The sequence below is a fragment of the Gambusia affinis genome, linkage group LG18 (assembly GCF_019740435.1).
Source record: "Gambusia affinis linkage group LG18, SWU_Gaff_1.0, whole genome shotgun sequence".
Classification (NCBI taxonomy): domain Eukaryota; kingdom Metazoa; phylum Chordata; class Actinopteri; order Cyprinodontiformes; family Poeciliidae; genus Gambusia; species Gambusia affinis.
Genome location: NC_057885.1, coordinates 5,100,218 through 5,123,633, shown reverse-complemented (window position 1 = coordinate 5,123,633; position 23,416 = coordinate 5,100,218). Strand labels below are relative to the sequence as shown.

The following is a 23,416-nucleotide window of genomic DNA, read 5'->3' as shown; positions in this document are numbered from 1 at the left end:
TTTGTCCGTGACAACCACCCTCTGCTTAACCATCTTAACGTTAATTCAATATTTGGAGACGTGGCCAACATGGACTAAATGACTTTGTTCACTTCCTCCGGTGCCACTGCTAAAACTACAGGCAGAATATTTGTAATTCTAAAACGACTCAGAAGAACGACACCATCATCCACAACTTCTCCTGTTTGCTGATTGGCCCGGTCCAAATTCTGTCGGTGGAATCCAAGTGAATGGGAGGTGAAAATGGAGCGGAAATGCTCAAGTAAGACAGTGGCCAGGTTTCTAATATTCCCGTCATGGAGTTGACCAGAATTCAAAGTCCAAATAAATACAAGCTGTTAAAGACGCTTGTTGAGCAGGTTGAGCTGCGGGTGTGCTGTCATCATTATGAACTATTAATAAGGAGTGCACTGGTAGAGGGAAAAAAGACAATTAAATCTTCAAAACCCAAACATTTGATCAAATTTGATTTTATCGCCCAGCCCTACTTCACAGAAGTGTTTGATTTTGCGTTTTGTGTTGTAAAATAAACAGGCTGGTACTTCTTAGAATGTAATCTAATCTAGAGGGAAGCCTATGCAAATCCGGTGTTGCTATTATCCAATAGCAACACTGATTAACTTTGATTTTTAATTAGGGATGCACTGATATGAAAACACAGTCAATGCTGATATTTATATTACTGCTTTATGTTTCCCTACCCTTTCAACAACCACTACTGACGTATAATTGTGCAAACTGGAATTACAAAATACAATTTGCTTAATAGAAACACAAAAAAAATAAGTTTTGCACGAGGATGAAGTAATTTCATGACTGTATCAAAATTAATGTATTTTGCAGAACTGTAATGGACCTACTTTTTTTTGCATCACCAGTCAACAATGGATGTTACTACTGGGAAAAAGGACAGAGGACATGCCCAAGCATGTGGCATGTTTTTTTTTTAATAACCTCGAGTAAACACACTTTTTCACATTATCTTAATTTCATTTCTTACTTAACAGAAAAGCCACAATTGCAAATTTTTTTTTTTTTACATTAGCGGAATATCTACAAAGTTTTGCACACACTTGTAATGGAAATGCAGCTATTGTCTCGTGACTAAACAAATACCACTTACGATCCCCTGCCAAAGCATTGGTTGCATCAGCCCAGTTTTACTTGCAGAACCAGTATGTAAAAGAAATATTGTGTATCCTTAATTTTTATGTTCACTGAAGTTACCATTTGAATGTGGTAAGAAACCAAATGAAGGTCTACATGTAAATACCATATAAGCGATTTAAGCGCATGCTTACTAAACAGAGGATTTATTCTGGTGAAGTCATGGGTCAGGTTGTTTTTAACAGCCCATAGAACCTGCAGCAAAAACCAGCTTAAGATTTATGTAAAAACTATAAGTAGTAACATGCTTTTTTCAAGTTATTCTGCCTTTTTCCTTTTTTTACATATGATATTGCATATATTGGATAAATATGGAATTTGTTGTAATTAATGACTGTCCCGATTCAAAACACTCTTTGCCAATAAAAACCACAACTGTGTAAAGAAAATAAGTTATTCAGATGTGTGTTTTATTTGGAAATAGTGTAGTACTTAACACGATTTAAAGCTAAAAAAAAACAACAAAAAAACAATTCCTTCTAATCAATGAGTTCCGTTCATAAGTCAAATCACCTCCTGAAAACATGCATATAGCTCAAACAATCCAGCCAGTCCCTTAAGTGCTTTATTCCTGAATGGAATCAATCCAAAGCAATCACCCCTAGCAGAACTTAGAAAATGTGCCAGTCAAAAGAAATGGAAGAACTTGAGATACAAACTCGATCAGTTTTCATTACTGCACAGGTTCACCCAAAGGCCTCGTCTTAAAATCAGTCCGGGGGGGAAAGGCACCCAACTAATCTTCCTTATGTTACTTCCAGATTTGTGACTTTGTTGATGATGTGCGAGCGCCTTGGCACACGCTCCAGGTCAAACTTGCTCTCATAGATGGTGGGGCAGAGCTTCCAGCGGTTGTTCCGATAGATCCCCAGGTAGGTGTAGACGTCTGGCTTGTAGGAGAGGGGGCATTTGACGCCCGTGGCCCGGATGAAGGAGTCCAGCTGTACCACTTCGCTTTCGTCTGTGAAGTTCTGGTTATAGGCGCAGATCACCTGCTTGCCTTCCGCCTTGGGGTTGTAAGGACTCACTTTGACCAGGGAGATTTTCCCCTCTAAGGCTGCTCTGGCCACGCACTCCCACGCGTGGTCCAGCTTGAAGCCAGAGGCTAAGTGCATGAGCCACTTTCCGGAAAGTACGCCGTGGTTGAGGGCCAGTTCTTTCACAGTCTGGAAGGTGACAGGCCGGGAGCTGGCAAGCAGTTTGTCCCAGCTCTCTTGGAGACCAGTCACGTCACCTGTAGACGGGCAGTGGTTGGGACCCAGCACGGCTATCCACCCCACCGGACTGACCCCGTTGTCTTCGTCCCCAAACCGGTACACCTGGGAGGGTCTGTTGCTCTCCAGCCAGCCGTCAAATTCGGACCGGGGGGTATTTCTGGAGTCGAAAACTATCCAGGGGTCCATGTCTGCAGCCATGGCCTCCGCGGCGTAGGTCTCTGCCTCCGCGGCGTAGGTCTCTGCCTCGCTGTCCGCGGGGGCTTCCTCCTCCATGATGCCGTCAAGCGTGCGCTCGAGACTGATGAACGAATCTTGAGTGGGGAGAGCAGACGCAGTTGCTCAGTACTACAGTTTAAGTCGGTTTGTTTTACTACGGCCGTACTGCTAATTAGAATTCCACACCCCCAACAATTGCTAAATAGCAACAACGTCCAAACCAACGTTTTCTGTTCAATATACCCCGTCTGCACCGTCCGATAAGGCTTAGAGAAGAAATAAACAATTACCTCTGCCCTCCTGCTGAGGCTAGCCCGCTAAGCTAGCCACTTTCGAGCATAAAAACTACTTTTTGAACAATTTTGAAGGAGCAGTAAGGACTAACAAGTAACTTTTGAACGCAACAGGCGTTATAAAATCCACACGCAGTCTGTGGAATTAACAAGTCATGAGACGTGGAGCATAAATGTAGTCAGTCTACCTGTTGTAGCTCACGTTGTTAGCCAGTGTGGCTCTTCTTTCACTCCAGGGCGCAGCGATGTTGTTAAAGTTAGCTTCTGATTTGAAGCTTTTATAAAGGGACATTTCTGTGTTTTAATAGGCCTCGAGTTTTTGATTGCCTCAGTATAATATTTAAAAGATTTAGATTAATCAAATTTGGTCTGAAATTTTCTACAGTGCCATCACGTTTTCTCTGTTTTAGTAACCTCAAAATGTAATTGTCTAAAAACCCATAATTAAAACTTTCTGTAGGACTTTCTTTTTTTTTTCTTTTGTGGTGGAAAAAGGCTTCCATAAAAAACAGCAAGTCGTTGTGAACTGTAAGAAAAATAATAATTTCTTATATTTTTGGCCTTTATGAAAAAAGAAGAAAGTCATAAGAAGTCCTACTTAGTACAAACCATGAAGAGGACTCTGTATAGCATGAAGTTAAATAGTGCTGAATGCAAATTGACAAAAATACTGCAAACAAAACGTAGAGGTGGCAGCAGTATGCTGTGAAATAGTGTGAAAAATTGAGGGAAATGCAAACCGGCGTGACAGATCAAAATATTGTAGCTTTTAGGATTTCATTAGAATCCTTCTATAATGTAGTCTTCATAATACAGAAAACAAAAAAACATTGAAGCAGTTCTCCTTTTAGTTTCACAAATTACGTTGTATTTTGTGAGCCTTTCCTCATTAAAGTTGTAGCAAACCACTTTTAACTGTCAAAACTAGTCAAAAATAATCTAGTTATTCAAAAAATGTGACTTAGCCCTTTAAGCGGATACGATTCAGAACCAACTTCTGCTTGATGACGAAGCTCTGTTGTAACCACAATATGTTCTTTTTCTTTTATTATAATTTTTTCTATCATAATTTTTTTTTTTTACCAATTAACGTTAAATATTCCTTTAAATTATTTGGTCATTTTCAGTGCTTCGTTACAAAATAATTTTTAAAAATGCGTCCTTTTTGTTTTGTTTTTGTTTTGTTTTTTTTACCGAGAAATATGTTTTATTTAATATCAGTTTCCGCATAATAACAACAACTTAAAAAATAAGTTGTATAACGCGTTCACTATATTTATTATTTATAGCTACCATATTGTAATGTAGAATGCAATTTTTCAGAGAAATATGCGGAACAAACTCTGTTTGCTTGAGCCTGACGGCGCTGAGACCCTGCGGAAGCAAACTGTCACAACTGACGACAACGTGCTAACAAGTTAGCCGGGACTGGAGGAGGATTGTATATGGTGTAGGCTTATAATTCCGAGCGTTTTTGTATTTTATTTTACTTTAGCCACAAAGTTTATTTAATTATGCCCAGCAAAAAGAAGAAATACAACGCCAGATTCCCTCCGGTGAGTTGAAAGCTTCATTTCTACCGGCGTCAGCACTAGCTAACTTTAGCTAACAGTGAAAATGAGAAGCTATTTGTTGTAGCTAAACTTTAGGGGCTTCGGGTGTCTTTTATTGCCAAGAAAGCCAAAAAAACAAAGAGCCAGCGGAAAGTATTTGCTAAAGTAGTCAAACTTTTTTACGGGTAAATCGTAGGTTTCTCTGAATTAGCTAACTAACTTATGTTTCATGTTTTTATCCCAGGCTAGCTTCCAAGAGTCGTTGTTTTTAGCATGTACAGCTATTTGTACGTCTTCTGTGAGTGCATGAGGTGTTATGGTACATCCTGCACATTCTGCTTAAAATCCGTAGTAAATTATCTGCTCAAAGTGTTCATACTTGAACACTTTGAGTGTGTGCATGGAAATAACATCAGATCTGTCCTTCTTCCAGGCGAGGATTAAGAAGATCATGCAGACAGATGAAGAAATAGGCAAAGTGGCTGCAGCAGTTCCCGTTATAATCTGTATCCTTCTGGCTTAAGGTGTTTGTATGCGAGACATCTCATAGTATGTCTCCAAACGTTTTAAGTCTACTTCAAGGAACGCTAATTGGCAGTAAACAACGTTCACACCGTCAGAAAACTGTTTCTTTGCTGATATTACGTGTTGTTGAATGATGTAGCAGTTACATTAGCTAGAATAATTTTAGCTAAAGCACATACACCTGAGTTTGTGTATCATTCGTTCATTTTATGACATCTTTATTTATTTTGAATAAGTAAAATGCCAGAAAAAATTAAGAAGAAAGCAAAACAACTTGTAATAATAATAATTAAACATAGGAAAAAAGACAACACATCTATATATCCTATACCCACATTCTACATATTTGGACATGGGAGTGTAGTGTAGTTTGTTTACTCATGTTACAATTTCCACGTTTTCCAAATTATCTATATGCGCAAAATTTATTATTATGGAGTCTGCATGATTTTTGTTATCTTAATCCTCCTCTATGATAATCCATAATACAGCTACGTTCATATTTAGCAAAACAACCAAAAGCGAAACATTTTTCTGTTTTGTATTTTTCAATTTACAATCAAGAAATAAAAAAGTCACCCTTTTTTGTTTGTGTTGCTTTTTGAATTGGATACAAAAAAGGGCATATTTTTCAATTTTAGTCCCGGTTTTATAAATGGAAAAAAAAAAAAAGAAGCTTTTTATTCATTTTATTTTCACCTCATTTGTTCAAGGTTATGCATTCAGAACACGTTCGGCTTTTGAAATATTTTTCCAAACAACATGATGGGTTACTTAGTTTTTTCTTTTTTCTATTTTTTTTAATCTCAAATATAAAATTGTGGAAACATGATGTGCTTTAACATGATCAGAGTAATACCTGGTGAATGATTTCCGGTTCATGTAAAACTCGAGCTGTGAAATATTAATCCCAAATTCTGACTTAAATTGAAAATATGAAGAAAAAGAAAATCCCAAAAAATTGTTTTCATGAATGAATTCATAAACCAAGGACAAAAACCATGGATTGGGACCTGCAGCGGTTTATTTTCCTGAAGCAAAGCCTCAGCGAGAGCTCTGGAGCTTTTCCTGGAGTCGCTGCTGACGAAGGCCTGCCAGGTCACCCAGTCGAGGAACGCCAAGACCATGACGACTTCGCACCTGTGAGTTACTGCGTTTGGAACGGGTTTGCCATAGGTCTTAAAGATCAAAATATTGTAAATATTTTTAAAGCCCGTTGCATCTGTTTTTTGGCAGGAAGCAGTGCATCGAGCTGGAGCAGCAGTTTGACTTCCTCAAAGACTTGGTGGCGACGGTGCCGGACATGCAGGGCGAGGGCGAGGAGAACCACACCGAGGCCGGAGGAGAAAAAGTCCCTCGCAGGTAGTTCAGGGAGCCAGCGCTCTGTCGGGGTCAACAGAACAGACTGCTCAGAGTTAGGGAAGTACAATAGAGTCAAAAACCATTCATTCGTGAAAAAATAAATAAATAAAAAATTGCGCCACCTCATGGTGGTAGCACGTTATCTGTTACTTTAGTTCTGATTTCTTCTTTTTGTCTGTTATTGTTTTTGGCTAAGGACAATTATTCCCTCTGGTTTTGCTTTTGGACAGTTGTTATAATGTGTAACCATAGCAACAAGTTGTTTTTTTTTTCTGTAATTTACGGTTGGGTACAGTTCATTCCCTGAACTATGACCCCATCTGTTTGCATGTCATCACTGTCGTACCGAAACCGTCTTCAGTTAGGGGCCTCATCTGATTTGTTTCGACGCTGACTGCTACTGGAGGCCCTTTCTGCCCACTGCATCCATAATGGCTCTTTGAAGATACTTGATTGATATGAGTTACAACAACTTTTTAATTTGTATTTTGGATAAAAACATTTTTTTTATTAATTAAAGCTCAGTATAATATGTTAAATATGTCTTACAGTTGTTAAACTTGATTAGTTGACATTTTTCCACAAAGCAACTCCTACAGGGTTCGAAATAAGATTAAATGCACTTTAAATATGGCTTTGGTTAAGTTTTTGTTTTTTGTTTTTACTGCAAATGTAAACATTTTCTGACTTTATGTTGTGAAGTAACTTCTCTTTAATAAGGAAATCTTTGTTTTAGTGTTCCAAAGTAGTTATTTACTGAGTTCACAAACTGAAAACTTTCCTGGAAGCACCACCTGCCTTCACCTTTTATTATAAAACCTACTTATTTATTCCTATTTTAATTTTATTTTATTTTTTTTACTTTTTTTTTAATAAAAAATTTTTTAGGGGACGAAAGCCAGGATCTGGTCGCAAGAATGGGGGAGCCGGCTCCAAAGGCAAAGACAAGAAGCTTTCTGGAACAGAGTCGGAGCAAGAGGTGGGAGATCATTTAAACAGTGATGTTAGTGTTGGGAGACAAAAAAACAACAACACACTTTTGTGCTCTTATGTCGGTGAAAACAGGAAGATTCCGAAGACAGCGAGACGTACGGGGACGAGGACGACGGCTCCCAGTCAAGCACAAACCAGCAGGCTGCATCCATGTTCCACAGGTGAGGAGACGAAGACGCCGTGCGCCTGAAAGCTTGTCACTCCGACAGCCCAGAGCGGCTGGAAAAGGTAGAGACGAGTGACCAGACAGGGAGCAAAATGGAGGCTGAATGACAGAACTGCATTCAGGTGAGGTAATTAGGTGCTTAAATTAAAAGCACTTTAAATAAAAGTGCTTTTAATTTTAAAAGAAATCTACTTTTAGAGATGATTTATTAAGCTTGAAGCAGAAATAATGTCAGGTCTCTATGGCTACTAAAAGCCCTCCATTAGAATTACGAATTTAGATGTGCAGGGTTGGAATAATTTCAGAAGTTTTTAAAGTGACATTATAATCCCAAACCAGTAGAGGGTGCTGTTTTCCCACCGGAATCAGAAGAAAAAACATTTCTGTTGAATTTAGACATGAGGATCTTCTTTATAGGAGGAAGAGACAAAAAAAGACAATTTTCTTCAATGATGCTCACATATTTGAACTATCCACATCCCATGCAAAGGTTTTCATACCTCTTGAACTCCACTTTTGATTGATACAGGAAGATATAATTTTGCTTGATTCCTGTGAAGAGTCTTGATTTGTGCTCTGCATTATTATTACTATTGATTAGGGGAGGCGTTACGGAGAAAACGATCCAGACAGTTTTGGGGATTTTCAAATCTCGTTATATGGAATTCATCATGATGACAAGAAATCCAAATTGTTATCGCGATAAGAATTTTATCGCGATAAGCGATACAATAAATGCCCATCCCTTCTATTATTATTATCATAACCATAACGTTAATCCATTTATTAGCATGTTATGTTGAGGATTGTAGAGCTGTACATTTCTCAATACCCCATCCCCCACCCCAAAAAAACAAAACAAAACCCCAAAAAAATGAAAAGTGTGGCATGCATTTTATTAACAAACTTTGTCTTTTATACTGCTAATCAAAACTCAATGTAATATAAAGAGTTTGGAACGACTCTCAGCGGCCTATATCATACATTTTCTTCTTGTGCCCCCTCTTCTTCTCAGCTCAAACCCCCACTCCCAGTTCGGAAACACGGGCAACATGGTGACAGCGGCCAATCCGGCTCCGGCTCCGGCTCCGGCCCAGGGCACCATGGCGTTCGCCCCTCATCCTTCCATGGTGAGCGTCGCTCTGCCCCCCCCAGCTCCCGCGCCGCACAAAAACGAGGAGGAGGACGACGACGAAGACTATGACTCTTAGCTACTTCCCTCCCCACCAACATCCTCTCTTTATCTCTTACACACACACACACACACACAAACCCAGCATTATTTCCAGATGAAGTTGGCCCCCTGGTGGCTGCTGCAGCAGTGAAGAAGAGGACTCTTCATCTTCATTGCAGCCTGCTGACAGAAGAAAGCTGTAAGAGACAAAACCTTGTTGTACATTAGGTGTTTTAATTTTTTTAAAAAGCTTTTATTTTAATGTAGAGATGGGGGGGATTGTTTTTTAAGCTAGGTCTTTGCTGTTCAGTTCTTTGTCTTTTGGTCTTGACTAGTATAATACAGTGAGCCTCAGCAGACAGGATAGGTGTGGTTTATTTCACCTCACAGCTTTTTGTTTCATTTTGCGGTCTTTTTTTTTTTTTCCAAAACTTTCTCAGCATAATAAAAACAAATGCAGTTCCTCCTACCCAAAGATAAATCAACTCTTTAAAGCTCAGGCTGATGGCCAGGTGAGTTCTGAAAGCGTGTATTTGGTGTCGTCTTTCAGCCGACTGTTAAGATGCCGGTCGCATCGTTTTAGTCGTGCCTGATCTCAGTCGACAGGAAAGCAGGTGAATATTTTTTATTTATTTTCTTTCTACCATGTGTTTGCAACCCTCTGTTTGCTTTCGTTTCAAATTTAGTCTCTACTTTAAACTCAAAATTGATTTCGACCACATCAGCAGGGGGTAAAACGTTTGATCTGAGTGTGTTTTTTTATTATTTCACTTAACCATAAATTTATTTGCCTGTAAAATACACAGTGAACATTGGACCACGTGTTTTGTTTTTGTTTGTTTGTTTTTATTTCTTTTAAATATTTGTTTTTTTTCTGGCCACACCCTTCAACGTTCGCTCCTCTGTCTTTAACATTCGTTTTTTTTTCCTTCTTTTAGATTCTTTATTTTAAAGGAACGCAGAGGCGGAACTCCCATTTCCGCGCCGAGCTTGTTGTAAAAATGGTTGCGAGACAGTTTACTCTGTATTGTAAACTTTTAATGTTCTTTTTATTTTGTATGGGTGAAATAAAGTTCACATTTCAATTTAAAAAGAAATAGAGAAGGCTGTTGTGGTTTCTTTGTTGTCTTGAAAAGAAAAAAAAAAAAACTCAAGTTCACGTTACGTTCTGCTTAAATGTTGAAGTTTTTCTTTTCTTTTTGTTTTTATTCAATCGCAAAAAAAAACGTTTTCATAAATGCTCCCCCTGAGTTGTACGCTAGAGAATCAAGACACCAACAACCTGAACTTGCTTCTCATGAAATTTTTATGTGGTTGTAAAGTCTAAAAGTTCAGATAATTTTCCCATGTTAGCAGTGAAAATAATCTGCCAATGCAACAAGTAGTTTTAAAAAAAAATAAATATCAAACAATTATTGATTCTAGACAAGCACCTATAACTTGCTTAAAAGTTACTTGTAAGTTATCTTTGTCTTATTTCAAGCTCACCAAGATGTTTGTACAACAAACTAGACCAAAAATACTTTGTTAAATTCTTTTAGTTTTTTCTTTTTTTGCAGTGTAGAATCAAGTTATATTCTTCTGCCAATCAGGACCTAGTTTTGTGTTGATCCGTGTATTTCCATTTTCCAGTGTGATGGAGCAACGTGCCAAATAGCTACAACTTTTGGAACTCATGGCATGGTTTTTTTTTACACTTTGTTTTTATATTAATATAACAACATGTTAAGGCAGATAATTGGGACTATAAGCTGGGGCGTCCATCTTTAGAAATGGCTGTTTGGTTCACCGGCTGGAAGTGGAAAAGTGAAACCCTGTGGCATCTTTTGGCAGAATCGTCAAACTGCTTCCTCCTTCATTTTCCCGTTTCACAACCACAAATCACAAGATTTGTAATCCCTTGGCTCCTTTTTTGTTCCTCCCTTTTTTCTTTCTTTTTTTTTTTTTTTTTTTTTTTTTTTTTTTGATGTTGCCTTCTCCATGAATTTTGCAACGCGGAAAGGTTTCCATGGACGCGGCTTCACGTTCCGTGACTCACGCGGCCCTCTGGAAGACAATGCCTAGCATTTATCGGCAGCCTCTCCTCCTTGGGTATTTGAATCAGATTAAGTGCAAGACAGCACAGGTTGGGAGGAGAGCTGCTTGTTGGTTGTCACTTTTGGAACGTCGGGGGGCCTCCCGCTTTGCCCCTGGTAGCGTCTTCAGCCCATTTCCTCTTCCCACTGCCATATTTGTTTGGTTAACCCTGTGCTTTTTACCACCCAACCAAAGAGGCGACTTGGATCTGGTGCCGCAAAAACAACTGCATCCTTCCTGCGCAAGAGTTGACTCAGCGGACTAGGAGGAAGGAGGAGCCTCTTGTGTGTGTGTGTGTGTGTGTGTGTGTGTGTGTGTGTGTGTGTGTGTGTGTGTGTGTGCGTGTGTGTGTGTGTGTGTGTGTGTGTGTGTGGTACGGAGGTGGGTGGGATCGGAGTTTGGGTGGTTGACTTTAGGATTGGTGTTCAGACAAAGAGCAGTACGGGGGAGGGAAGGGAAGGCAAGCCCGCAGAAGGAAGCGCACTGTTTCCACACAGCAGCCAACAGGGGCCAAAGGTGGCCCCTCTGATTCCCATCCGCTCCCATCAAGCTACTGTCTTCTAGGCTGTCTGCACTTTTTAAAAACAAGAGGAAATGTGAGGGAGGAAAAAACGAAAACGAATTTCCCTAATGTATTGGCCTGAATCAAATGCACCTTGTTTTTAAACATGCGGCTGTCTAATTTAACGTGTATTTTATTGTCTTAAGTGTTAAGTCTGTTTGTTGTTCAAGTTTCTGGATAAAAATAGTGCTATAAAAATATTTCCCTTCTGTATTTATCTACCTTTTTCTCAATTTGTCATGTTTTATTATGTGAAATCAACTTTTGAGTTTTACGTCATGCTGTTCTCTGATCAAATACATACCTAGAGGGTTGCTTTGATTCTTTCATGCGTGTTTGAGAAATCCTTTAGTCTCCATGGCAACCATTCAGCTACGAAAAAAACGCCTGGATGGACCTAGCCCCGCCTTCAAGGACAAAGCTCCTCCTCTGAGCTGCAGTTTACAAGCTTCCACCTCACTAAGCCTCCGTCTAGCTCCCTAATTGTGTACTTTTCAAAAATGAAAGCAATTTTTAAAGAATCATCGCTGGTGTTTTTTTTTTTTTTTGCCCTTTAAATTGCAATTTTGTGTTCCTTCTCTTTAAAGGTCAACATTCCCTTCTACACAAAAGTACCCAGTCTCTCAGTCAGATTGTGTTTTTAGCAATATCTGTCACTAAATATGTGAGATGTGAATAAACAAGGATTTCAGGATGAAATATTTCAATGGAAATGGCTCCAACCAATTGGTTAAAAGCAAACAAACAAAAAGAACAATAAGATTAAATTAGTGATAAATATTCTTTTTCACGGGCTGCACAGTGGCGGAGTTGGTAGAGCTGTTGCCTTGCAGCAAGAAGGTTCTGGGTTCGATTCCCGGCCAGGGATCTTTCTGCATGGAGTTTGCATGTTCTCCCTGTGCATGGTGGGTTCTCTCCGGGTTCTCCGGCTTCCTCCCACAGTCCAAAAACATGACTGTCAGGTTAATTGGTTTCTCTAAATTCTCCCTAGGTGTGAGTGTGTTGTTTGTCTTGTATGTCTTTGTGTTGCCCTGCGACAGACTGGCGACCTGTCCAGGGTGAACCCCGCCTCTCGCCCGGGACGCAGCTGGAGATAGACACCAGCAACCCTCCCGACCCCATTTAGGGAACAAGGGTGTAAAGAAAATGGATGGATGGATATTCTTTTTCACTTCATTTCAGCTGAATAAACATTTAATTAAGCAGTTTGTATGTTTTCAAAGGTAAATTAAGGCAAATCTGGTTTCAGTAAGAGCATATTATGTTTCAAATTGGTTGAACTCTTAATTTTTAATTATTAGTTATGTCAGTGTAATTAGTAGTTGTTAATAAACTTTAGTTCAGAACATTTATCAAATTTAACTGAGCGTTCTTCAATGCTGTTAAAGGGAAACTAGATTTTTCAGAGACACTTGCCACTCACAAGATGGCGGAAGCGTTTAAGTATGGCAGTGTGCCGTCTACTTTTCGCCTGGCTTCAAGGCCCGTTTTGATTAACTTTTATTTTGAAATCGGAAGTTTTGTATTTACTTAGTCCCCATTGGCGGGAGCGTGTCAGCTGACTTTGTTTCCTGTTGGGAGAGGAAAAGTTTTGAAACCCCACCCTCCGGCACAGCGGCTGTAAGCAGCGACGTTGGAGTGGTCCGAGGTGCTGGCCGCTGAAGGCTGACCGAGGAAGAGGAACGGAGTAAGAACTTCTCACGGAACAGTTCCGCAGTTTGGACACCGTGGTTATGAAGCGGAGCACCGAAGAGACCCGGGCTCGACGCTGAACTCCCAACAAGAACTAAAGTTAACGGGAATAGTTTGTCTTTCTTTCTTTCGGATTTTTTTCCCTCCTCAGGACTGAAAAGCCAAGCAGGTTTGGAGAACTCTTCCTGTTCCCAGAGTCGGCGCCTCGCAGTTTTTGTATGAGCTCCTTCATAACACAGCCAGCATGGATGTTGTGGCGCACGGGAATGCGGGATTTCCTGTGTGGTCACCGCAGTGTTGCATTCAGGCGCACTTTCTGGGTCCTCGGGCTTAAATAATGAACAGTGGTCAGCGCTTGAAACTTGTCGTAAAACACTGGTTGGCTGGACTGAATGCTCCTTTTCCTGCTATTCTTCTCCTCCTCTCAGCGCTTCCTGCTTATGGTGGCCACTGCTCTTAATGGCTAAAAATACATAAAAACCGAATATGGACTACCAAGTGTGGGGGAAATGTTGATTTGGACTCTTATCTGTAAGCGGGATAATTCCTGAACATTAATTTTGAACTTTGACTCTACGGACTTGCTGCTCAACAGGTGGTTGTTCTGAATGAGGAGGGGAAAGGAGGACAAATTCAGTCATAATGAGTTGATTCCAGAGTCTTTTAAACACAGGATGATGAGATGATAATCTACTCAAACCATGTGCCGGAAAACCACACACCACATCAATCTTTCAGAGAGTTAATCACTGCTGTCTTTTAGAGATTTGATAAATGCTACGAAAAGCAAACCATCTGAGGACTGCTGAAATGGAAAGATTTGAGTTTAATCCCAGAACAAATGGAAGACATTTGGCTTTCATTTGTCCCTGAATCCTCTTCCATAGCTCACCTGTTGGTCTGACTTTTGAACACACCTCATTGGTCCCTGATGAGACAACAACAAAGACAGGAAAGGGAGCAAGGTGCGATAAAGTACTCCTTTGTACTTTATTTTCAGACCCCTGGAGTGCGCAGTCGGATCCAGTCAGGCAATATAGTGGAGGTTCCATGGAGCCGCTGAAGAACATATTCAGTCGTAGCTCACTGTCGAACTGGAAGAACTTGGATCAGTCCCAAAAAGGGAACTTCACCAACCCTGTATGGACGGCCTTGTTTGACTATGAGGCCTCTTGTAAAGATGAGCTCACCTTGCGTAAAGGTGACCTGGTGGAGGTTCTCTCTCAGGACTCTGAGATATCTGGAGATGAGGGCTGGTGGGCAGGTAAGGTCAACAACAAGGTGGGCATCTTCCCATCCAACTACGGCTCCTTCAAGCCTAGTGGATATGCCAAGCTACCAGGTACCAGCGTGGTGGAGGAGCTAAACCATGCTGTGGTTGGCACCGTCGATCCCGAGGAGGTGGATTTCCGGGAACTGAGCTTGGAGGAGGTGATTGGGGTTGGGGGCTTCGGGAAAGTGTATCGAGGTACATGGAGGGGCGAGCTGGTGGCCGTGAAGGCGGCGCGGCAAGACCCGGACGAGGACATCAGCGTGACGGCGCAGAATGTGAAGCAGGAAGCCCATTTGTTTGCCATGCTCACCCACCAGAACATTATTGCCCTGAAGGGGGTGTGCTTGCAGGAGCCCAACCTGTGCCTCATTATGGAGTATGCGTCGGGTGGGCCACTGAGCCGGGCGCTGGCCGGCCGCCGCATCCCGCCTCACGTCCTGGTCAACTGGGCCGTGCAGATAGCAAGAGGGATGGTGTACCTGCACAATGAAGCCATCGTCCCCGTCATCCACCGGGATCTCAAGTCCAACAACAGTAAGTCCTTAAAGTCTTTCAACTACATCATCCCGGTCTGTCCATCTGTTTCTAAGAGCTGGATTTAAGGTTAGGAATATAATCATATGGACGATAGTGGTTTCTAAAAGGCCTTTAGGTGTTTATAAACCTGTCATGGCAATAGCGAATGAATGTTACCATTTATAAGGTTTTAAAACTCTCTGGTTTTAAAACAGAAAAAAAAATAATGGTGTAATGCAGGTCTCCCCTTCTCCCACTTGTTGGTGTGGGTGGCTGAAAGCAAGTTCTAGGTGTCATTGTCAATCTTTCTCTAGTTTGTAAGTTTTTTCCTGTCATGCTAACCCTAACCTTTAAAACCAAAAAGAAATTCACACATGGAGTGAAGGGAGTGTCAGAAAAATGGGTGACAATGAGGAGGGTACTGTCACTGCTCCTGCAGTACTAAATGAATGACGGAATTACTCAAGAGAACATCACCACGTTCCTCACCTGATTGAAATAAGTGTCATTCATGTGATTTTATGTTTGTTGAACCAAAGAAATATCATAAACCTGGTTCAAGGCCCTCACCATTTTTCATTGTGGGTTGCTAATGTTCTCTTTTTTTGCGGTAGCCCAATCACATGACTTGCATGCTGAGCAGGCCTCAGTGATAGAGACCGCAAGGTCTTCGAGTGAGCCGTCGACGGGGACAACAATACTTTGCTGCGGAGCAAAGGTCAGGAAATGTTTCCGCATCAGCACCTTTGGGACTCATCCCTCGGACTTTGATACCTTAAGGAATCGGCATGTCGGCGGATCACGTCTCTGCTGTTCCAGTACTTTTACCTTCAGTTTCTGTCTTCCAGCTGTAGTTCACAGCTGTCGTCTCTGTGGTGTTATCATTCCTTACTTTTACCGTTGTGCAGTTCTGTCATTTCCTGAGAAATACGGCTTTGACTGGTGAGGTTAACCCGCTTCATTCGAGTTGTGTTTATTGCACACTTTGCGGGGAGGAGGGCATTATGCAGCACATCCCAGGACATCCCTCCTCTCCTCCGTACGCATCAGTCTCAGTCGTCAGATCGTTGACATGATTGTCATCACGGACGTCTTCGCCCTCCCTTATCTTTGCCTCCCCCTGTCGGGGTTTCTTTCCTAGATGAAAACTCATCTCCTGCAGTGCAGGAGAAGGAGAAGAAGCAGGGATTTATAATAATATGGTGTTTGTATATGGGGCAGGCCAGCTCCAACACAATCCCTCTCTGTGAGCGACTCGAGATCATATCGCTCTCCTGCCGCCTCTTGTTTTTTAATTCTTCTCTTGAGCTTTTGTCCCCTGCCTGCCTCTACATGTCTCCATACAGACGTAGCCCCGTTGTGTCACTGAGCAACATCCTGTTGTGTTGGAGGAAGGATAGAAGAAAGATTGGCGGGGGTGGAGGGATCTCACCAAGACAATGTCTTTTTTTTGTTGTTGTTGTTGTTTTTGTTTAATAGGTTTTCTGATTGGTTTGACAAACAGGTGCAGGACCATCGAAGGGGGATCTTAAAAGGAAATAAAACAGAGTTACTTGAATGATATGGTTTGTAGTTCAGCAGAAAAAAAAAGAAGCTCAGCCTCTGAATGAGATGTCAGTTCCTCAGAATATTGATGCAAGTTCTTCTTTCTTGAGGTGCCATTTTATTTCATAAATCCGTCACGCTCGTTATGTCTCCTTTCTTTTAGATCTGCATCCCCAAGTGGGCTGTATTGCAACATGGCAGCGACTTGTAAGGGAAATATTAAAAGATGGAGTCGAATGCAGCGTTTTGTTTCTAGTCGTCGTCGTTGTTGTTGTTGTGATCTGATCAAACGGAAACAACAGGTTAAGAAAATGACGAGCTCAGCATAAAAAAAAGAGAATTTGGGGAATAATTGGGCTCATCTGTCACAGTGATGGATGGAGGTGCAAAGTCATTATCCTCGCAGGGCTCATAAACAACAGCCAAGAGTTGCTGTTGAAGCTAATGACCAGCAGAAGATGCTGATTAAACAGGAGCGTGCTGGAGAGGGTTCATTGTGGGGGCGCTTGGGTCGAAGCCAGAGGGCCATAACTTGAATTCCAGCGAACATGGACAAAGAGAAGAGAGTACAGGATTGTGTCTGGATGTGTGCAGAGGAGTTGTACTTTTGGCACGTTACAGTTTTTTTTTTTCAGCTGTTATTTCTGTGGGATTTTGAGACTTTGTATGAAGTGGAATCCCTTTAAAGTCCCGTTGCTGCGCACTGCCAGTGAGGGGCCCTAAAAAAGACAGAACAGCAAAAAGCATTTTGCCCAATTGAAGCAATTGAAAACTATGGATGCACTGATCCAATTTTTTCACTACCATTGCAGATATCTGAGATTTAGCATATCTTACCCGAAACAGAAGAACAATGCTGAATTGTCTTAAATCACACTGTACTGAATTACAAATGTATTTGATGACTCAGCACCAGACCAGGACACTTAAATTCACCAATATCTCCACAAGCTCGGTCATTAACACAACACAAGTTTAATTTGTTCACTCAATTCAATTAGGAGTAAAACAGTTGAAAAACAGTAGGTTGACAACCTTGGTCAAAAATGTAAAAAATAAACTGCAACAAACCTTTCAAATAGTTCAGAAAGTGCAATTAGGAGTTCTAAGTGTAATGTAAAATAAATAATGAAGCATGATGTCGCCTAGAGTTAGACTGAACAGATCTGCCCAGTGGATCGGACACATTGTCACTGATACCTGATCTAGAAACGTTTTTCAATATCAAGTCAGTACATTGCTATTGAAAACCACAACAAAGGGTTCATTTTAATACACAAATATCACCAACAACATAGTAAGAACTGCTATAATCAAGTTACACTTGATTGACTCTGATTGATTGAAAGTATTAAAAAGTTATGAGTGCACCTGTAAATTGGAAGGCCAATAAATCAACCCTAATTTCCTTAATTTTGAGTGATTAGTCAATACTTGGATGTGACCAAGTATTGGCTCAGGCAACTTAGCCATGTATTCAACTTAGCAACTATCTTGTTAGTTTTCAGACCAAAAAAAAATTGGTGTCGGCCAAAATCGGAAATCGACATGTCAGGCTTTTTAAAGATCTGCGATTTGCCAGAAAACTGCAATTGATGCACCCCACCACTTTTTTTCCACTATTAAATAAATGTATCAAAGCTAAGAGTCTTAACCTTGATGTAATACAGCTCAGTCACATTCACTAGATTACACAGCGTGCAGTGATGATTAGCTAAAAGGCGTCCAACGAAACCAGTAGCTTGTTTCGAGTCATCTTGAATAAGTACATGGTGACAGTGTGGAGAAACAACTTCCTTTAAACACAATGAACCTTCCAGCAAAAAAACAAGAAAAATAAGGTGAAGCTAAATAATAAAGAGAAATACTTGAGAATACATGCTGAGATTCAATATGGCAGTGATGGCAGCTCCTTTAGACTAGCCAGCAGCAATTGGCAAACACCTGGTGGAACTGCACATCAGCTGAGCGTATTATACAAGCTACTTCTCAGCGGAACGTTGGTAAAAATGTCGTTAAATGGTTCATGGAGGAGCCATGTTGTGACGTCTTAATGAAAGCGGAGTTTCAGAAAGAGCAGGAGCTTCTTAAAGAGACAGCGGCCCAGTTTCAAGGCTTTATTTTATAAAGTTAAATTATTTTAAGTCATGTTTTATATTTACAGCGTTTTCTTTAACACCTGAAGGTAACATAGTTACTTAATTATGCTATAAAATGGCACTAGATGCCTATTTCAAAACCTCCTTTTTGCATCTGTTTGTGATAAAGGAACCAGCTTTGGCTTTTAGGTCATCTTTGCTTTGATTAGGAGACATAAAAACAGTCTTTATGTATGTTCGAACTATGGGCCACTGAGTCTATAATTAGAAATAGATTATCAGTCGGCGATACGTTCTTCGTCCTTGCATTTCACAATCCGTCAGGTTCAGCTGTGCTCTTTTCACCCTGTGTGTTTTATTTATTTATTTATTTTTTCCTGCACAAAGCCTTCATAGACCCAAAACCAGCTACATGCAACACCACAGCACATAAAACTTTTGCAGAGAGCTTTAGTTAGAAATGCCAGCGGGGGGGAAAAGCGCCAAGCTAAGCACTCTCTGGGCTGGTGCTTAGAGACTTCTTTCTCAGGAAGAAGCCGCAGATAGATCTTGGATCAACACAGCCTTTTTTTTTTTTTTTTTTTTTTTTTGCCGGACAAACATCTGATGCCTCTCTTTACCAGCATGTTTTCATTCAGGGCCCCCAGTGTCCCACGATGTCATGCACTAAAAGACCCCCCAAAAAAAAACATTAATAGTGTGTGATGTTTTTTGCATGCATGTAGGGAATTGCTGTCCCTGCTTGTATTATGTGCTTGATACAAGATATTTAAGCATTTTTTTCCTTATAACTGTCTAAATTTAGCAAGTTAAATGTTGAGCTTATGTAGCGACGGGTTCCTTTGACGATCAAAAGCACACAAGGTTGCTTAAGGTAATCAGAGTTAAATAAGGTTATGAAATGTATTCTCAAATTATGCGCAGGGCAAATCACATTGGCAGTAAATGAAGCACTGAACAAAATAAACCATGTGTAACATAATCTGTACCAACCCACACTCGAGATGCTGCCATCATAATTTTCTGTCCAATTTATGATCCTGGTTATTTTTGTCTTCAAGAATTTGACTTACTGTTACACATTTTAGCTGCACTGAGAATATTTGTCTCAGCTTTTCGTCCATGAGCGGACATTAAGCACTAAACCAGAGTCTTTGAAAAAAGTGAAAACCTGTAATCTGACTCGAGCATCTTCATATTACCAGTCAGAGCAGTTAGCGAGGTTAGCAATACAAAAACTCCAGTCTCCACGGGCCACAGCCGTCCGCCACTAGCTAAAATCTGTGAATAATTGAGATCCCTTCTAAAAATGCTTATAGCTGCTTATTTGAATACTTCAAACACAAAACGTACCATAAAATGTTTTAATACAGTGGAACGCTACTTTAGCACTACAGTAAACCCAAGCTTGTTTGCGGTTCAGGATTTACTAATTCGTAAATGTCTCTGTGGAACGCAACTCCAAATTATTTGCAGAAAATGAATCTATCCACATATTTTTCCAGAACATATCTAAAATGTCCTAAATTAAAATTCAACTTGGGAAGCTTAAATGCCTGCATGCAGTGCTACTTTACATGGTACTGGCTGACATTTACAAAGCAGCCAGTCCAGGAGAGCCATTTATTTTTCTTATCGCTGATTGACCGAACCTTCAGTAGCGGCGATATGGATGACTGTAGAGATCAGCTTCTTCTGACCCATAAGATTTGCAGTCCGACACTCTCCTTGAACATTTTCTGATAAAAAGCAGAACCAACGTCTCTATGAGTTATGACTCCTAGCAAACAGCAAAGTACCCCCACACCATGTTTCACAGTTGATATGAGTCTTTGTTTTTTCTGAAATGCTGCACACTTTCCTAATAGTCCAAAGAATAGTTTCCCCATCAAGATTTTTATCAGGAAATGTTAGACAGGTCTTTGTGCTGTTTTAGTAGGCAGCGTGTCTCGCCTTGGATCCCTCCAATGGAGGCCAATTTCATCCAGTCTTTATTGCCGAGTCATGAACTCTGGGATCATCTGAACAAGTGAGGCTTTAAAATAATTTCATAACCCTTCCTTCGCTGACGGATGGCTCTTTTTAAGATGTTCTTGAGTTTCTATAGATTAAGGTGTGATGTGGTTGCTGTTTAAGATCTCTTGGCCGACTCCATGTCGTTGGACAGGTTCTGTGTGAAGAATGTTCATTTTTAGGTTTGTAGTTTCCAAAGAAATTAAGCAAGAACAACTCATAATAAAACTAACCTTCATTTTAAATGAATGGGTTTTACCTCTTTCTGCTGATAGTTTGTTAGTTTGGAACTTTCAGTTCAGTTCTATTCAGAATGATCAATCTCTAAAAGAACTCACATTTGTTTTCCTTTATTTTAATTCACTTCAAATATTTTTTTTAAATAGTTGAATGCTACAAAAAAAAACTTAAATTGAAGAAGATCCTTTTTCTTTCGAGGCACTGTAATTGTCACCATCACTTCACCAGAACCCAGTGTTAAAGCTGAATATCACTTTTAAATGTCAAAAATGTCCTATTCCTCTGTCTTCTTACACTGAAACACTTTAATTTTTTACTTAAAAATGTTGAAACTATTCATTTGGAAATTTATCTCTACTTTTTTGACTGTGAGAAACAATATCATGAAAATGGATTCAAAATAACACATTTTATCGGACGGTAAATTGACCCTGAAATCACTGAGATGAACGACACTATTGTCATTTAAAGACCATTTTTAGGTAATGTAGTGATAAAGGCATAGAAAAAAAAAAAGTTCGCCCTCAAAAGTCTTTCATTTTGGAACTGGAAGATATTTTAAATATCCAAAATAAATCGTAACGATAAATAAAAAGAAAATAAAAAACCACATGCAGCCAAAATCGCAGATATAAAGGATTAAGAAATTATTAATCATCTTTGTCAAAACAATTAAGCAATGTATGTAATATCTGTAAATATTGGCTGTCTACACAGTCGTTCTGACTCCTAAGGGGCCTGAAATGTATCTCTGATGAATATTTATCTCATAATGCCGGAACGTTTAGAAGGTTTTAAATAATCGGAAGCTGTTTTTATAGCATCCTTGTACCCATTCTTTTGAGGTGGGCGAGAAGCCTCTGCGTGTTGAAGTAGAAGTGCAAACAGGAACGCTCAAAAGATGCACTTCCTCAAGCCGCACAAGTTCTTTTCAGAGGTGAAATTTCAGCCATGGATCTCCACTTCATACATCGGAACTTCGGCTCTGGCTCTGATCACTGCCTTGCTTCTAGGTCAAGCCAGTGGTAGACCTCCCAGCCCCCTTTGTGAAGTTTTGTAAGGAAGCGACCCTAATGAAGGTTAAATTTCAACACAGAAGCTCGGGGGGCCTCGTTAATAAATGACTGCTTACACACAGACTTTCACCTGGTAGAGCGAATCATTTATTATCCCCTTTCCTGACAGTGTTGAGGTGGCAACCCAGACACAGTCCTGCTTTGTGTGCATTAGGTGAAGTTTTGGATGATGGTTATGATGACGCTCAGAAAAAGCAGGATAGAAGCTGGTTCTGTTTTTCTATGTCATCTGTGTCTCCGTCTGTAAGATTTTAGTTCTAAGTAGCGATTCCACAGTATTTACTGAAGAAAATATAGTTTAAAAAAAAAATCCTAATATTGAAGAAGAAATCTTACATACGGAAGAGGATTAGGGTCACTGAAAAAAAAATAAAAATTAAATTATTTTTATTCTTTTTTCGGTGGCCCTAATCCTCTTCCGTACTTCTAAGCACCAGTTGTTCTTTTATATTTATGTAGCTTTTGTTTTATATTAAAAAAAGTTGATGTTTTAGTCTTCACGTATGCTTTCTTTTACTATGCTTTCTTAAGATAAGTACTAAAACCAGTTGAACATTGAGGTTTGACACAACCCAATGCCTCCTTATTTGAGTTGACCGTCAAACCTGTTATAAAATAAATCGGAGTTCATTGTCAGGGTTAAATGCTGGTTGCTGCTTCGGTGAACTGCTTCCTGTTTCCTTGTTTTAAATGCATTCCGGTGCGAAACACAGCAGGAAATGGGATTTAATGTTTCTGCTTAGAGGATCATCTTTTTTTTTTTTTTTTTTTTTTCTTCCAGTGGTTTGCTAATTTTTATTTATTTATTTATTTATTTATTTTTACTGGTTACTGCCACTTTTAAGTCTGACTGGCCGTTTCCGATTTTGGCTGACACGGGTTTCCCGGTGCAGAACGCCCCCCACCTACATGGGCATACGTCACTCCACAGAGGTCGGCGCCGAATCAAACCGTCAGACACGTTCACGCAAACTCCAACAATTTTAACGCCAACAGTGGAGCGTGGCTGCCCTGGTGGAGAAGAAATGATGCTAGACAGCTTGTATCTATTCAGATTGTTCAGAAAGAAGAAATTTAACACAAGACGTGTGGACAGTCGGTTCCCTCGACTATAAACCAACTTTGACCAACTTTTTCTTTTCTTTTTTCTTTGTTTTTGTCTCTTGCTAACGGTGCATGTTCAGGTCTGTCAGGCAGTACTTTTCACGGCAGAGGAAAAGGATACAGAAGCTGATTTTTCAGACGCTTACACTGGAAGTAGAGATCAGTTTCACACATTAGTATTGGCCGACAGCTGATCTCTCAATATTGAGGAAATCGGTGCATCCGCTTTCTCACATTGCTAATAGGTGTTGTTTTGAATGGTGTGTCCCAGTGAGACTTGCTTCTAAACAAGAAACTATGTTGTGTTGATAAAATGTTGAATTCTGGTGGTCGCATTGGTGAGAACAAGAAAGTTTCCTTCTGTACTTCTTTTCCCCCCACCTTTCCTTCCTGAATCTCATCGTAATTTTTTTGTATCCCCCCCCCCCCCCGCTGCCGATTTCCAACAACATCCGAGAACTGCAACCTCAACCCGCTCTGCTTCCTTGCTATAAACACTCCTGCTCGTCCCGCCTGTCCACGAGAACTGGCTCCGATCCCATCAATGCGTCCAG

The 23,416-nt window shown here is 40.3% G+C and overlaps 3 protein-coding genes across 8 annotated transcripts in view; 2 read left to right on the top strand and 1 right to left on the bottom strand.

Annotated features, from left to right (window-relative positions):
* Window positions 1-1,556: 1,556 nt before the first annotated feature.
* lg18h11orf68 (linkage group 18 C11orf68 homolog) lies at window positions 1,557-3,192 on the bottom strand. 2 transcript variants are annotated; one of them, XM_044098011.1, is made up of 2 exons: window positions 3,082-3,192; window positions 1,557-2,695 (listed from the first exon to the last, which is right to left on the bottom strand). In XM_044098011.1, the coding sequence occupies exon 2, from the start codon at window positions 2,655-2,657 to the stop codon at window positions 1,914-1,916; it is 744 nt and encodes a 247-aa protein (XP_043953946.1). In that variant the 5' UTR covers window positions 2,658-2,695; window positions 3,082-3,192; the 3' UTR covers window positions 1,557-1,913. The 2 variants fall into 2 exon arrangements, with proteins under 2 accessions (XP_043953946.1, XP_043953947.1); XM_044098012.1 differs by having other exon boundaries at window positions 2,891-3,091.
* Window positions 3,193-4,133: 941 nt separating this feature from the next.
* drap1 (DR1-associated protein 1 (negative cofactor 2 alpha)) lies at window positions 4,134-9,763 on the top strand. Of its 5 annotated transcripts, XR_006368813.1 has the most exons (9): window positions 4,134-4,449; window positions 4,880-4,952; window positions 6,020-6,113; window positions 6,208-6,333; window positions 7,222-7,312; window positions 7,399-7,487; window positions 8,508-8,865; window positions 9,217-9,280; window positions 9,605-9,763. XR_006368813.1 is itself a non-coding variant. In XM_044098008.1 (7 exons), exons 1-7 carry the CDS (start codon window positions 4,408-4,410, stop codon window positions 8,701-8,703), a joined length of 711 nt encoding a protein of 236 aa, XP_043953943.1. In that variant the 5' UTR covers window positions 4,134-4,407; the 3' UTR covers window positions 8,704-9,763. The 5 variants fall into 5 exon arrangements, 1 of the variants encoding a protein (XP_043953943.1); XR_006368812.1 differs by having other exon boundaries at window positions 9,217-9,763; XR_006368810.1 differs by having other exon boundaries at window positions 9,107-9,763.
* Window positions 9,764-12,893: 3,130 nt separating this feature from the next.
* Window positions 12,894-23,416, top strand: part of LOC122820522 (mitogen-activated protein kinase kinase kinase 11) — a 52,009-nt gene continuing 41,486 nt past the window's right edge. The window contains exon 1 of the mRNA XM_044098007.1: window positions 12,894-14,803. Within this exon, the coding sequence (XP_043953942.1) occupies window positions 14,047-14,803 (757 nt within the window). The 5' untranslated portion in view covers window positions 12,894-14,046. The remainder of the gene's footprint in view (window positions 14,804-23,416) is intronic.

Excerpts from the sequence above, each read along its gene's own strand:
- lg18h11orf68 (XM_044098011.1), bottom strand. The coding sequence starts at position 2,657 with ATGGAGGAGGAAGCCCCCGCGGACAGCGAGGCAGAGACCTACGCCGCG.
- drap1 (XM_044098008.1), top strand. The coding sequence starts at position 4,408 with ATGCCCAGCAAAAAGAAGAAATACAACGCCAGATTCCCTCCG. Across the intron at positions 6,114-6,207 it reads ACCATGACGACTTCGCACCT|GAAGCAGTGCATCGAGCTGG; the intron begins GTGAGTTACTGC and ends GTTTTTTGGCAG. Across the intron at positions 7,488-8,507 it reads GCTGCATCCATGTTCCACAG|CTCAAACCCCCACTCCCAGT; the intron begins GTGAGGAGACGA and ends TCTTCTTCTCAG.